The sequence below is a fragment of the Nothobranchius furzeri genome, chromosome 9 (assembly GCF_043380555.1).
Source record: "Nothobranchius furzeri strain GRZ-AD chromosome 9, NfurGRZ-RIMD1, whole genome shotgun sequence".
Classification (NCBI taxonomy): domain Eukaryota; kingdom Metazoa; phylum Chordata; class Actinopteri; order Cyprinodontiformes; family Nothobranchiidae; genus Nothobranchius; species Nothobranchius furzeri.
Genome location: NC_091749.1, coordinates 52,448,117 through 52,464,046, shown reverse-complemented (window position 1 = coordinate 52,464,046; position 15,930 = coordinate 52,448,117). Strand labels below are relative to the sequence as shown.

At 39.9% G+C, this 15,930-nt stretch overlaps 2 protein-coding genes across 2 annotated transcripts; both read left to right on the top strand.

Annotated features, from left to right (window-relative positions):
• The first annotated feature begins 6,824 nt into the window (after positions 1-6,824).
• LOC107381844 (troponin I, fast skeletal muscle) lies at positions 6,825-9,250 on the top strand. Its single transcript, XM_015953751.3, has 6 exons — positions 6,825-6,915; positions 6,990-7,026; positions 7,238-7,366; positions 7,928-8,017; positions 8,183-8,359; positions 8,758-9,250. Exons 1-6 carry the CDS (start codon positions 6,908-6,910, stop codon positions 8,842-8,844), a joined length of 528 nt encoding a protein of 175 aa, XP_015809237.1. The 5' UTR covers positions 6,825-6,907; the 3' UTR covers positions 8,845-9,250.
• Positions 9,251-9,308: 58 nt separating this feature from the next.
• On the top strand, positions 9,309-15,930 carry aph1b (APH1B gamma secretase subunit). The gene is made up of 6 exons (XM_015953752.3): positions 9,309-9,567; positions 10,388-10,558; positions 11,508-11,581; positions 14,007-14,129; positions 14,204-14,331; positions 14,829-15,930. The coding sequence occupies exons 1-6, from the start codon at positions 9,455-9,457 to the stop codon at positions 14,994-14,996; spliced, it is 777 nt and encodes a 258-aa protein (XP_015809238.3). The 5' UTR covers positions 9,309-9,454; the 3' UTR covers positions 14,997-15,930.

The following is a 15,930-nucleotide window of genomic DNA, read 5'->3' as shown; positions in this document are numbered from 1 at the left end:
ATGAGCCCATGTATTCAGCGGGCTGGGCCCCAAGGGCGAAAGCCCGGCCACCAGGCGAGCTCACGTGCCCCAACCCCAGGCCTGGCTCCAGGGTGGGACCCCGGTAACCCTCCGGGCCGGGTACTCCGACTCTTTGACTTTACCTCCATGAAAGATCCTGTGAACCGTTCTTTGTCTCATCCTTCACCTAAGACCAATTTGTCATGGGAGACCCTACCAGGGGCACTTTGTGCCCCAGTCAACATAGCTTCTAGGATCATTAGGGCACTCAAACTCCTCCACCACAATAAGGTGACGCTAATAGTGAACAAGCCTAAATTATTTGTTATTATGTTCTTAAAATATCTGATAATTCACTCGAAGTTGGATTTTATTTTGAAATCCGGTTTCCACATCCATTCCCGTAATAATTTGAATAGACCGGGAACAGAAAACAAACTTAAGGCTGGCTTGACTGCAATGCTGGAATTGGAGGCTGGCTTGACACCAATCAGATCCAGGGGAAGTATGGAATGTAAGAGGAGAAACATTTGCAAGGATTGATGTTTAGGTATTTTATGATAACAGCTAAATTTCAACATTTTAGCTGTAAAAGGCCACATGCAGTGGGTAATAAGAAATATGTTGTGGTTTTACGTAAAAAGGTTGGTAGTAGTGTTACAGTTAATGCTCACAAACTTTGAAAATCTTAAATACAGAAGTTACATTTGTAATGTTGCATTATCATTTACATGTGGTATTATTTGTGCAGTAAGAAGATTAATTGCTGCATAAATTATCAAGCTTATCATTAATACAGCTTTTAATACAACATATAGTCAACATTAGCGCTGTTGCTATAATTTTGATGGTTTGACCACATATTTTTGCTGCAGAATTTCTGTGCGCCGATTACTTTGGGCCGGACCTAGTCAAAGTCCAGGGCTGTTTTTTAGTCCCAGTCCATCCCTGGCTGCCTCTAAATATCGATTCAGTATCAAAACACGAGTTATTGCAGTATTTTGGTGTATTGGTATTTTCTTACATCCCTAAATCCTCTATATCAGACTTAGTAATTTGTAAAAATTTGTGACCCCTTTTTAAAAAGCATGTATCATGTAAAACAGGTCACAGAAGACACGGGAGAGGACCAGAGAGAAAGGTCTGAAACAGCAGAAGACACCTTGTCTTTAGAACACCTGGATGACGAGGTATAAGTCCAGACTCACAATACCACATCAGTCCTCAAGAGGATGTGTTGCCTTCATTTGTAAAAAGCTGCTCATTATTACTCCTGTTGGTGGTGAAACGCGGGGCGTTTGCTTGTTTTCTTCAGGTCGAGTCCAGCCTGAGTGCCCTCCTGCCTTCAGACCCCGAGGACCAGCAGGTAACAGATTTAGACAAGATCTCACAGTACCACCTTACAACAAGGCTGAAAGTAGGGATGTAAGAAAATATTGATATGGCAATATATCGTGATATTTTTTCCAGCAATATTATATCGATATTCAAAAACCGTGTATCGGAAATATCGATATGGCAATATATCGTGATTTTTTTTCCCTGTAATTATTACATTTATAGTCAAAAGCCGTGTATCTAATTCTTGAAAGAATTTACATGCAAACATTTGTGTATTTTCTTTTCGTTTTGTGCAATTCAATCGCCACCCGCTAGTTGGCAGCAGTGTGCAACGAGTTTTGTTTCCACCATTGAAATGTAAATCCCTCCATCATGGTTCAGATACCTCATGTTAAACATGTTACGTATCAGTTTGGACTGTTTACTGAACATTCTTACAATAAATTCAGTAAAATAAATTGTTTGTAACGTCTGACTGAATGTATCGCAATATATCGTGATTTATCGTATCGTCTCCCCTGTATCGTGATGTGTATCGTATCGCCAGAATCTCAAAAATACACATCCCTGGCTGAAAGGCTTATAGATATGACCAAAGCTCCCCTGCTAAAAGCTCCCCTGCTAAAAAAGCAAGTCTAAATTAATTAAACAGGGATTTCAGTGTGCCCCAGGGCAGCTGTGGCTACAATGTAGCTCATCACCACCACCAGGGTGTGAATTATTTGGGTTTGAAATCACAAAGGTGGTGTTTAGGGTATTTGTCTTTAATTTTTAAATCAGAAGAAAGTATTTTTGTTTTAATTCTGCACATTTTCTCATTTTATTTTTTCTGCCCTTGAACATGAAGACAAGTTCAGATCCGCTTCCTGTCACTGTGACATCACACCATCTTCTCCTGATTTGACCTCTTCCTTCTTAAACTCTGATCTGCTCAGCATAAAGTCAGAACAGAAATCAGGCCTGACCAGACAAGACCGCCTCGAGAAATCACAAGAAACTCTGTGTCGCCCCCTGGTGGAGTCACAGCTCCTGGAGGAGGAAGCTGATTGTCGTCTCCTTGGCAACGAGTATCCATCAAGTGAAGAGAACCGGATCCTGGTTGAAGCCGGCTGCATCGTTTGTCCATACTGCTGCTTCCTCATCGACAACACCTGCAACCTCCCAGACGACACAACCCTAACGAAGAGCTTCCCAGACTCACCTTCCCACAAACAGACTCTAGCGACACCGGGGAAGCAGGACAGTCTCTCTGAAAGATCCTGCTTTTACATCGGGACAAAAGAAACAAAAGTCAGAAGAAGACATGGTAAAAACCAGAACCGGCTTGAAAAAGGAATCAGAAAGCAGAAAACCTTCATGGCAGAAAAAATAAAACCAGTCACGCAAAGTCAGAGGCTGCTGGAGCCGATCAAGAAGGCTGATGTGAAGGAAACAACGGATAACACAAGGAAATTAGGAGAGAACGGACAAATAAAAAGTCAGTTTTTCAAAGAAAAAGAGGGCGCCAAGAAGGACAAAATACATCTGAACAAAGCTGTTCGATCAGCAGAACGCAGCAGCGGGAATGTGCTGGAAATCTGGGTGAAAAACGAGAAACTGGCGTGTTTATTACAAAATCTGGCGTCATTAATGCAGAGCAAAACATCTGGAGCTGCTGCTACATCTGCTACAGCTGCTGAGAGAGCAGAAGAGCAAACCAAACAGAAGGCCGGAAAGAGAAAGCTGGGAAAAGAAACCCAACAACTTGTTTCAAGTCCGGTGAAAAAGAGGACCAAAGATCAGGATGGGGGGCCAAAGTAGGTAAAGGTTAGACAAAAGGCCCCACGAAAAGGGGTCATTAAAGACGATGTCTCAGAAGAACCACTGAAGAAGAGACGCGGGGAAAAGAGTCTACCAAAAATACCCAAGACAACTCCTAAAGCAGCTCCAGAGACTTCCCAACGGAGTGTAGAAAATACTGGGAAGATGAAAATGATAATAACGACCGGCAACGGAGTCCAGACTAAAGCTAAAGCAGGTTCTGAGGAGTCAGAGGATGTGGACATGGAGAGACCATCCAGACTTGTGAGTCTAGAGAAGATACTCCAAAACAGACGTGAAGTTTCTAAACAAGGCTCGAAGCAGGATCCTGGGAAAGCTGAAGTCCAGCCAAGAGCAGCAAAACTGCCCAAAAACCCCAAGTTTCAGAGACTCAAGTGTTTGAATGTGTTTAAAATGTTCCGTTTATTGTAAAATTAAAGAAGATTCACAGAAAAATAAAGATTTATTATAAACACACACACCTTTATAAGTAACATCCTCAGAAACACCTGAAACAAGGCATCCATATATAAAAAGTCACACACTTCTACCACCTTCATGTTGACATTAGCATCTGTGCAGGTGATGCTGCGTTTAAAAACAGCCCAGTGTTCCAAGTAAAGCAACTTCCTGTTGATGAATCAGGAGTTTTTGTTCCGTTTTCATCATAATCACAGCAGACGCTCACCTTCAGTCAGCCGGCCCTGACAGGAAGCCTCGGCGTAGAGGGCATCAGCGCCGTCCTGAGGATTACCGAGCAGCGCCCTCATGAGATCAGAGAGCTTCTCTGCACTCGGGCTGCCTGTGCCGTCACGGTTAAACAGCCTGAAACAGGAGAAAGATGATAAATATTGATAACACACTCCTAAATGTTGGGTTTAGTTGCAGATGCATGATGAAGGCGGAGTGGAGCAGGGAGCTGAAGCTGGTGAGTCCTGAAATACTGAAGTAAGCCTGCCTCAGGTCCACCGTTTCATCCTGAAATAAGATAAAGACACATCTGGTCACACACACACTGGTGGCATTGATGTCAAAACTTCTCTTTATTCAGTTACATGTGAGCCTCAATAGCATTCAAGCACTTTCAGTGTGAATTTGTAAGGATTTTCCAGCACCGACCACTGAGGATGAGTACACACACATGAATGCCACCACAGGCTCCAGAATATTATTTAAAGAGCAAGTCACCCCCTACCAAAGTCTTACTCCACCCCTATTTCCTGTTTGAAAAAATGTGCCACAAGGAGGCGTTGCCTGGCAGACCCAGAGGGTGGAGCCAGTGACAAATACACACACACACACACACACACACACACACACACACACACACACACACACACACACACACACACACACATAGGCTAACAACGACATCGTGACATCATAATGTACCAGCTAACATCATGGTGTACATCTTAGCCAATAGTGAAGGCTGATTTAAATTGAAATGTAATGAATGAAAGAGTTTTTTCCTGAAGATGACACAACACTGAGTTTTAGGCAGAATATTAAAATTTTAACTAAGATGCACAGAAGTGCCAAAGTATTGACTACACGTGTCTACAGCACGATTAGACACTCAGTTGTATAATTTATCAGCAAAAAGAAAAGAAAAAAGCAGATTTGGGGGTGACTTGCTCTTTAACTTCTTTGTCTCAAATTTGTCTGAATCTATTTTAGTAGAAAAACTTTAAATTACACTACAAAACCGAGGATTTCCAAGGATTTCAAGCACCAGCAAAACTAGGAATAGACCCATAGGTCAGTTTAGTAGAGCCCATTTAAAATCAGGCACACCCACAGGCAGCCCGGTGATGCTGCAGAATATTTACCATCATGAAGTGTTTTAAATGGAAATGTCTTTATTTGCTTGTTTTGAATTTAATACCTGGTCAGTTTGTTTAACTTTGGTTTAATGTTTGATTTTTGTCACAAAATGAAGATGCAAAAGCTGTTTAAGTGTTCAAAGCTGAGAAGGTTCAGAAATGTTCTATTGTTATGGTGACATTTTAGCAGTCAAATAAAGCGGAACAATCTAGATATCAGCTAAGAATGTATATATATATATATATATATATATATATATATATATATATATATATATATATATATATATATATGTATATTTATTTATTTATTATTATTATTATTATTATTATTATTATTATCATTATTATATTGCTCTTGTTGTGTTTATCATTTTGTTATTGTACAACAAAAAAGCCAATATACTTGTTTATAGATTGAAGTCAGGATATCACTTTTTTCACAAATAGCCTTCTACTCGTATTTCCACCATCATGCTGGGATAAACCAGTGACCCTTTGTGACGTGTGGGAATGTTGGGAGCACAGTGCAAGCCATATAAGGGATCAACATGACTTGTTACTTACATGTTTGACCTTTGACCCTGAATTCATTGAGTTAAAATTAGACAAAAAAACTGTGTAAAAAGGTATTTTATACATTGACTTTGATAATTCATGTTCTCAAACTTATTTTCAGCTCTAAAAAACAAAAAGTATTAAACTGGGAAAGTTAGTCTGATTTTAAAGAGGTTTTTTGTTTGTTTGTTTGTTTTTTTGGCAAGACAACAAAAACGACCAGCCAAACAACAAAACATTGTGTTTGTATATCTCCTCTCACCTCCCAGGCTTCTTTACTAGCTGAACATATTGGGAGTTAGAAAGAGAAATAAATCCTCCCAGTTTGGAGCTGACAGCTGCTGGGAGGCCTTTTGTGATCCACCACCTCCAGCCACATGAATGTGGTCAGAGGGATTCATTTCTCCACAAGGAAAACAATTCTTTTCCCATCTCAGTGGTTGACCTAATGTGTTGTTTTCCACAGAATGGCGTCAGTTCATGACAAAAAGGGAGCTTGTTGGATTTTGGGCTCTACTTCTCTTGCTTATAACCATTGAACTTCAAATGTCATTTGCAGTAAAATCATCTGATCTCAGATGTTATACTTTTTACCACCACTGGCCATCTGCTTCCACAGTGTTTAAATGTTTTTGGTGTGGTTCTGCTTCTTGGCCAGGTCTCCATTTCAAAAGAGATCTTGATCTCAATAGGATAAAAATATATAACTTCCAGAGCAGAAATGTTATCTTTCCAGTAAATTAGCAGTTGTCAGAAGAATGGTCCGGTTCTGTTGGCCTCTGAGCTGAAAAATCCCTCCAGAACTCATCAAACTGATCCAGATTGGGTGTTTTCTCTGAAAAGTGATAAGAAAACTGATAAATTAGAGGCTTGTTATTAAATGTCTTTGTAAATTTTGTTTACATAAAACAATCAGTTTTGTTCTGATTTACAGATTTGGGTTGCACTGGTGAAGCGCTCTAGGTTTTCTCATGTCTTTGTTTATGGTAGACTGTTGATAACAGGACATTTTCCTTTGAACAGATCATTTAAAAATTATTTGAACTAAATTTGTTGAGTTTCCGCCTCTTGTTTGAGACTAGAAGATTCCTGAAGCGCTGGATTCAAGTGCAGCTGCTGCGGTTGACCCTTGAGTCTTATTTGAAAGACAACTGGTGCTGCTCCACACACACACACACACACACACACACACACACACACACACACACACACTCACACTCACACTCACACTCATACCTACACACACACACACACACACACACACACACACACACACGCACACACACACACACACACTAAACCAAACCTATAAAGAGACCAGAAACTTGAAACATTTTCTTTCATCTCTCTTCTCGGCTGCATGCAGAAGACTGCTTGGAGCGATGTCTGAGTGAGTCCTGAGTCAAACTTTTTATGTCATAAAGCTGACTAAATGTCTCACCTTTGTCCTCGCTTGTCCTGAAGGAAAAAGATGCCAGTGAGCCGGAGGAACCATCTCAAGGTGGGGTTGCCTGCATCCATGCAGGTTGTGATTAAATGAAAACCGTCCTGCCTGTTTGTGGAGTTTTTGGATCAAAATATTCTAGAAAAATGCACTTTCACCATGTTTTGTGTTTCATGTTGTTAATTTGAAAGGTTTACACATATCAGACTTTTCTAGCATTTATTGTTCTGCTTTTTCCTTTCACTACTCCTCCTGCACCTCCTCTTAGAGTTTGCTGCTCCAGATAGGTAAGATGATGCTGGAAGAGGAGGCCCGGGAGGCAGAGATGGAGAAAATAAAGTATATAGAGGAGAACTGTCCCACCCTCTCCATGCCACGATGCTCACATGAGCTGCAGGTAGAGAAAACACAGCATTTTTTTTTGTCTTTTGTTTTTAACTTGAACTCACCATATTTATTCAACAGATGTTGGGAGAAAACAGAAATCCTGTTCGTGTTTTACACCCAAAATACCTCATTTATGTGTCAAGATATAATAAAACACTGAAAAAATCACAAAACAGGTTTTGTGACATGAAACTTTCTGAGAAATGTTTAGTTTTAGGTTGAGTTGGTTAACCCTTTGATGCATAATGGTCACTACAGTGGACAGGTACTCAAAATTGTTATTTATTTGTTTTTGCTATTAAGCACAGCTGTTGAAGACTTTTTTGCATGTGAGCCCCTCCGTTTGGACTTTAGTAAGCCAAGCCAACATATTTCATGCTCTGAATGCACGCTGTCCACTGAGGTGGACATGTAATAAACTATTTGTAAATTATAAAATTTTACAAAAAATATTTGTTGAAATTTGTTTCATCCACACCTAAAGATGAATGAAAAAAATTGTTAAAAAAATCATGGTTGAAGATTTCATAATTCATGCATCAAAGGGTTAAATCTTGTTCTTAAACACCAGGAGCTGTGTCGGAAACTTCACAAGCAGATTGATCTGGTGGACGAGGAGCGGTATGACTTGGAAATGAAAGTAAAGAAAAATGACAAGGAGGTTTGTCTTCTTTGAGGAATTTCTATTAAGAAGCTTGGTTAGTTTTTCAACATATTTTACTCATTAAAACCAGGTGATCATTATGTTTTAGCTGTTATTTTATTTTTAAACAAACTAAATGCATAATTGAACTAAATGACATATGAGTGACTGTTGTCTGGTCAGATTGATGACCTGAAGAGGAAGATTCAGGATTTAAACGGGAGGTTTAGAAAGCCAGCCCTGAGGAGGGTGAGGATGTCAGCTGACGCCATGTTGGCTGCGCTGCTGGGCTCCAAACATAAAGTGTCTCTGGACCTCAGAGCCAACCTGAAGCAGGTCAAAAAGGAGCTGAAAGAGGAGGTGGGTGCATCAGAAGTCATCTCAGTAGCAGATGTTGTGCCTTGCCTGAATGACTGTTGTTTGTCATACACGGATTGCATCACTGTTTCATCTGACATGTTACAATAAGGGTCCCTTTATTAACGTTACTTAGTGCATTATTAAGTATTAATAAACAAAGGATCCCTTTATTAATATTCCAGATATTGGTAACTATTAAGTGTCATTAAGGTTGGAACAAAGGGCCAAGAGTGTGTGTGTATCCTTAGTAATGCATTACTTAATATTAACATGATTAATAAGCACTTAATACTTTATTTAATAGTATATTAATGCATAATAATGCCCTAAGTAACGTTAATAAAGGGACCCTTGTTGTTGACGAGTGTTACCCATTAATTACAAATCCCGTCTCCTAGGAGAAGCAGACAGGCGATTGGAGGAAAAACATCGAGGACAAGGCCGGGATGGATGGTAGAAAGAAGATATTTGAAACAGAAGCTTAAATGTTCTGGTGTTGATCTTTGAATAAGTTTGGATGTGATGTTAATCCAAGTGTGCTGTTTTTCATTATGCATGTTAAAGACATAATTATACCACTTTGTTGATGATTGAAGCTAGAGCATAAAAAATAGCAAAGCATCAAGTGAACTAATAATTAGCCCCCCCCCCCCCCCCCCCCCACACACACACACACACACACACACACACACACACAAGAATAAAGCTGGATTACACAAGAAAAAAGAACCAATAGAACGTTATAGTATTGTTGTAACGCATAAATTAACATATAGCTAATGATTTGTTAAAATAACATAACAAACAAAAAGAAATTAAACTAATATTGAGGAAAAAAGTATAAAACAAGCTAAATGTCATATTCACGATGAATAAAGACATTTCAGTTGCGTTTTTGTCGGTGTTGTGTTTTCTAATAAAGTTGTAGGCATTTTTTTTGTCGGTCACGTGACTGCTCTGAAAACCTTGTGACGAATCTGATCTGGTGATAGAAGTAGAAAATCAGAGGTAATAGGAGACTACGATTAAAAAAAATAAATATCAAGATTCGTTGATTGGTTTTAAACCATCGGTGCCTCCTTCGAAAGAGCCAAAATGACGGCAGCGGTGTTTTTCGGCTGCACTTTTATCGCCTTCGGCCCGGCCATCGCTCTGTTTCTGTTTACCATCGCCCGGGAGCCGCTGAGGGTCATCTTCCTCATAGCAGGGTGAGAAGAAACGTTTTGTCTTCAGCTGGGGGAAGGGGGTTGTTTAGGAGTCAAAAGGGCACATAGATACAGCTGTCCATTCACCTACTGAAGAAATGTAGCAACCAAAGCTAACGTACTAGCTGTTATGCTACGGTTAGCTGCTAGCCAAGCCGCTGTAAAACAGCCATTAGCCGGGCAGCATCTGGCTGTTGCATTATTAACCTTTAATACAAACACAGCTCCTTCCTGTAAAGTGGTGAGACACACACACACACACACACAGTAGTAGTGCTTAAAACGGCATCTCCACTGACACACCGACAAATAAACAGAAAATCACACAAGAATCCTGTCAAAAGATGACTGCCTGTTCATTATGGAACCATACCAAAAATGCTTTGATATTTATAGTTTTTAAACTTGACTGTAGTAAACTTTACATAACCACTGTATGTCAAATCCTCAATATTTGTGTTCTGCAACTACACATTTTTTTATGACTGATGCTCTGAGGAAAAGGGAGTGGGCTTGTGAACTGTTAAACTATAGCTCAATACTTATTTTTTAATTGTTTGGGACAATCATTGATTGAGAGCTGTCAAATAAACTAGATTCCTTATCAACTCAATGCCATCAGAAGCGCTGCATCATTCACTTATGTACTTTGAGTAATAAATAAAAAATTGGATTAGTCAGTTAATTTTTTCACACCAGATTTGAAGCCACATCATAAAGAATGTCTTGGTCACAAACACTGAATTAAAACTAAACAGAAACTTCTGGGATGTTTTTTTTATATCAAAGCAGTGTTTCTAAACTTTTCTGTTTGTGTTTTCAGGGCATTTTTCTGGCTAGTGTCGCTGCTGCTGGCCTCTCTGGTATGGTTCATCTCAGTTCAGATCAGTAATAAGGACAACCCAGGGCAGCAGAAAGGCCTGCTGATCTTTGGTGTGGTGTTGTCAGTCCTGCTGCAGGAAACCTTCCGCTTTGCTTACTATAAGCTGTTGAAGTAAGTTGCTGCCTCAGGAATCCTTAACACTGGCTCTCCTGCTGCTCTGATTGTATCTTGTTAACAGTGTTTTGCTTTAGTGTGGACAAAACTGTACAAACAAAAAACTAAATTCTCAAACAGTTCTGTTTATTCCCTTTTTATTCTGAAAAGTTTAAGACTTCCTGTTGCAGTTCAGATCACGTTTCTCAAAGTCTCCCATAGGGATGTCCCATTCCGATATTGATATCGGATATTGGCCCAAAACCACTGTGTCGGATTATATCGGACTGCATCTAAAATCTCTGATATTAGTAGTACGTTCCGTTTTAAATGCCGTTACATCAATTCTATCCAGCAGTGCCCAGATCCAGCATGCAAAGTCCATGTGATCAGAACATTGTGTGCTACTAAAATAGCAAGGATCAATGTTGGTAAGGTGGCTGTATTTTTCGTTACAGTCCGAAAAAGACAGTTTGACTCAGTGCAACACTTCTCATGCACAAGTTTCCTTTGGTGGAACAGAACTGGGGAAGTTTAATACGTGCAACATCAGAAACAGGATTGAAACAGGATCATAAAACATTGCATGAAGATTTTTGCAGTGTGCGAAATTGAAACTTTAGACACTCAACTTGTAGCAGTTGGTGAGTGAACAATATTGTGTTTTTTTTCCTTTTGTCCCTAAACTCAGCTGTTCACATTTATGAAACCAAAAGTTAATAAAAATTGGTCAGTTTTCTATACTTACGGTTGCTGGCTTTTGTTTTCTGTTTGAGTAAAATCACTTAATCAAGCCTTTTATACATTCCACACTTTGAAATAGGTAAAAGTATGTATGATTTGCGCTGATATCATATCGGATTGATATCGGTATGGGGAAGGCTGCAGTATCCTATCGGAAGTGCAAAAGTTGTTACATGACACCCCTAGCCTCTCGGGTTTACTTATGTTCTTGTTTTTCTTGCAGGAAAGCGAATGAAGGCCTCCTCATTTTAAGTCAAGAAGAAACTATGCCAATATCCATACGACAGCTGGCCTACGGTACACCCTTACTGCACTTCTCATCATCATATGTCACATTTGTATCTCCAGATTCCATCAGAAGGCTGGATACGTGCTTTCATGACACATTCAATAATCAAACTTGAAATTTAGGAACTCTGATGAAACTATGGGCCTGATTCCCAGGTTCTGCTGAGCAGATGTAGACTACATCCTGCAGTTTTGGAGAAAAACTAGAGTATTTTTATTTTAGACTTCAAGATTAAAAAACAATAATAATTATATGCAAACTATTTCATTCATCCCCCTTTTTAATGTCTGATTTTATTTAAAAATTTTCTTAGACCACTTCTTTTTCTGGGGCTTTAAATGCTGTTTTTTTCTAAATTAATCAAATATTTTTATGTCTTGAAGTAAAAACATCTTCCAAACTCTGTGTGTGAACCAGAGCTACGCTAACAGGTAACAAACAATGTGGCAAAGGACTGGTTTCCTGTTGGAGCTAAACAACGTGTTACTATCAGTGTTTAACAGAAAACATCATTCATTCTCGTCTGCAGGAATACTTAGACAAACACGAGCCAACAGGGAGGTTCAAATAATTCTCTACAAAAACCTGTGTGGACTACCCCCTCCTTAAAAAAGAGTCTGTGAAATTGATTCTTTCAAGTTGTTTGCAAATCAATCTTGAGAAATTACAGTTGTGCTTTTGGATCTGGTGGCTTTTAACAGTGTGCCTTTGATACACTTTCTTAGAGGATTTGAGAAATCACTGCTTTGGTTTATCCAGAAGCCTCCTATGCCTGATGTAGTCACAGGTCACGACTCAGATTTAGTCACAGGTCATGACTCAGGTCACAGGTCAGGGCTAAACCTTTTAACAAACCAAACAAAAACAAATTCCTCTTAGAATGAGCAGAAAAAATAAGAGAAAAATGAAACAGCTGAAGTCCAAATAATAGTTTTTACGACCTTCAGGGAGTCTAAAAACGTAGATTGAGACCACTTTCTAAAATTTACACAAGAGTTAGATTAATTTGAAGGTGTAAAGGAAGGATAGTTTACATCTTACTTATGAACCATAAAATGTGAGATTCCATAGAAATATGAAATATCAATCTGATGGATCTTTGAATAATTTAACCAGAAGATCAGAACTTTTTATTGCAGGGATTAAGTGACACTTCATATTAACTCCAAGGGAAGAGAGAGAGTCGAGTTAAAGTAGTTAAGAAAATTATTTCTACACAATTTAAACAAGACTAACTTTAACACTCTGTGTACTGATGGACTAAGATGGAGTGAGACGTGAGATGAACAATGTATGTGTGGAATGTGGTTATCAGAACCTTAGGATCCGGAGAAGCAGTTAGTTCTGAGTGGGAGTGAATGTTTCGCTCTAAACTTTAGTTGGAGAATAATAACACACGTGAAACGCCATCTGTCGGTCTACGTACCCCAGGGGAAACCTCTGTTTAGATCCAGAATCTCGAGGTCCTCTTGGACCCTCCTTGGAACCAAATCTGGTAGAGAAGCAGCGGTGCCTACCAAACTAGTCTTGGAATGCTTCCAGGTCACGACAGGTTCATTGGCGTCAGCGAGACCCTGAAGGGGTCATGAGGTTCAGCTTTTATTCTGAAGGAACCGTTGCGGTCAGGTGTAACTTGCAACAGATTTTATCCAGCTTGTTGAGGTTCTTTTTGGCTGAAGAGGAAGTCCGGATGGCCTGTCCGAGACTTCTCTAGAACGCTTTGAACTAAAGAAAAGGTGGCGTGGAATAGTTTTTATAATTGTCATATTTTGGTTTACTGGAGAATCAGAATTTGACATGCAAAAGAGGGTTTATATAAACACCACAGAAAACCACGCCTAGCGCCAAAAACGAAGGTTCTGATTGGATCAGACAAAAGGAAATGTGTCGTGTGGCTTAAGCATTACGTGTCATTAGTGTCTAGTGCAAATGTCCAAGATTATAATAACTTGTAAAATACTACTGATCACAGGATTATAATGTCAAGTAATAACAGTCATTTCACAGATTGAACATTGGGCTCATATTATTATTGGTAATAACAAAGTTGTTGATTATGTGTTTATCAAAAGAGAGTTCTTTGTCTTCGTATTGAGCTGTAACAGAGGTGAAGCTGTTCAGATGAGCAGAGTGCATGAAAGACCTTGGCCACTATCTCATGTAGATTAGCCTGTCAGAAACTTTATGTCTCTCCTCGAGCAGACGCAGCAGATCATGACCTTTAGGTCAAAAACAGGACATTCATGACGCTACAAAGACAAAATGGGCGGTAGTCAGAATGCTGAAGAATGATCTGGACTACTTCTCTGTTTTTGTTTTCTGAATAAAAAGTCAGTTTTCTGACAGTAAGTCGGTAGAAAACAACACAGATGGTAACTCGGGTTCATGGATCAGGCCTCAGTGTAAACGTCTAACTGCGGGCTTGTTTTCCAGTGTCTGGCCTTGGCTTTGGCTTCATGAGCGGAGCCTTCTCTGTGGTGAACATCCTGGCTGACTCTGCAGGACCTGGGACCGTTGGGATCCACGGAGACTCACAGCACTACTTCCTGTCCTCAGGTACAGAGTCCCATGTGCGTTTGTGTTTCTGAACATCTATCCCACTTAAACCGTCTCTGGGTGTCCTCTCCTAGCCTTCATGACTATGGCCATCATCCTGCTCCACATGTTCTGGGGTGTCGTGTTCTTCGACGCCTGCGAGAGGCAGCGCTGGTGGGCGGTCGCTGCGGTCGTCGTCAGCCACCTCATCGTCTCCTGCCTGGTGAGGGAGTCGCTGACTAGACAAATGCTAACGAAACTTTCAGAACCCACTTGAGTCTACATGAACAGACAGGAATGCTTATAGCTGTTTCACAGGAAGTGAGCCAAAACTTAGAAAAGATGGAGCATGACATACATTTTCGTATTTGACCAAAACAACAAGAACTTTATGATTTCTGATCATTTCAGTTTAAAACTCGTGACGGGCGAAACGCTTTTGGGAACAAAGAGGCCAACCTTTTGTGAAAGGGTTCCACCTTCAGCCAATGAGATGAATAATCTGTTTTCATTCGAATGATCTTAAAGTAAAAGCGTCATGTGCAGAGGCATTTATCCTCATTATCCCAGCATGTTGTCAGGACAGCATTTTCAGATCATTATTGATGTTTTGATGACATCACAGGTATACGTTTCCTGGGAAAGAATCAGTAACTTTAAAGAAAACCAGAAAGTATTTTTTTCTTGTGTTGATTTCTCCTTTCCTCTATACCGCTCCAGACCTTCCAGAACCCAGAGTACGTCGCCAGCCTAGTTCCCACCTACATCATCTTGTTCTTGATGGGAGTTTGGGCATTTTACACCGCTGGTGGCTCCCTCAGAAACCTCAAACTCTGCCTCACCTGCAAAGACAAGGACTTCCTGCTGGCCAACCACCGGCCAAGATAACACTGTGTGCTCAGCAGAGTTACCGGACTCTATTTAAAAATCTTAACATACACACACACACACACACACACACACACACACACACACACACACACACACACACGCTGAACATACAGAAGCATTGCATATGAAACTGGATCACCGTGTTTATCTCGAAACCTTAAAGCAGAGAACCAATGGTTTTGGGTCATGTTCACGTCAGTAAAGATTTTATTTTTGTTCACATTTTTCTCATCAATGCTTCAACGTAACGTCTTGCAGCAACACTCCTGACGTCCTTCAGTCATACAGTGTGACAGCTCTGATTGTTTAATCTAAATTCTGTTTGTACAGCAAGGAGACACTTTAAAGAACCTGGTGTGTAAACGCTGAACTCTCTGACCGTGTGTCTGATTTAGAACCAGCCTTTAACTTGAGGCTGATGTTTGTGTTGTAAAACATAATGATGAACAAACCCAGCTTGACTTTCTTGTCCTTGTTTGAACTCACCTTCCTTCTTTTGGTCTTGAACCAAACTGGAGACTCAGAGACACTCAAGCTCCTTTCTTTCACATTAGTTGATGCTTTATTTTATTTTTCATTTTTCTGTCCACTCAAATGCAAAAGTGCGTCTGCTTGCTGGTCTCCTGATTGTTCACATTGATTTAGCTTTTTTAAGTTTTCGTACTGAACAAGTCTTTAAATTCCACACTGAATGCTTTCTTTGCACCTGATTTTGTTTTGATGATCTTCTGTACAGTTCATTCAAACACTGACATTTAAAGCAGATGGGATGTAAGAATTTATTTTACACAGAAAACCAACAAACCTGCAATAAGAAATCTTTGTACGCTCAGTCTGTTGCTAGTAAAGAGAATCATGGATGTCTGGAGAGCAGAATAAAGATGGGTCTTTGTTGTTTACAGTGGTTAGAAATAAATGACCTGAAAATGAA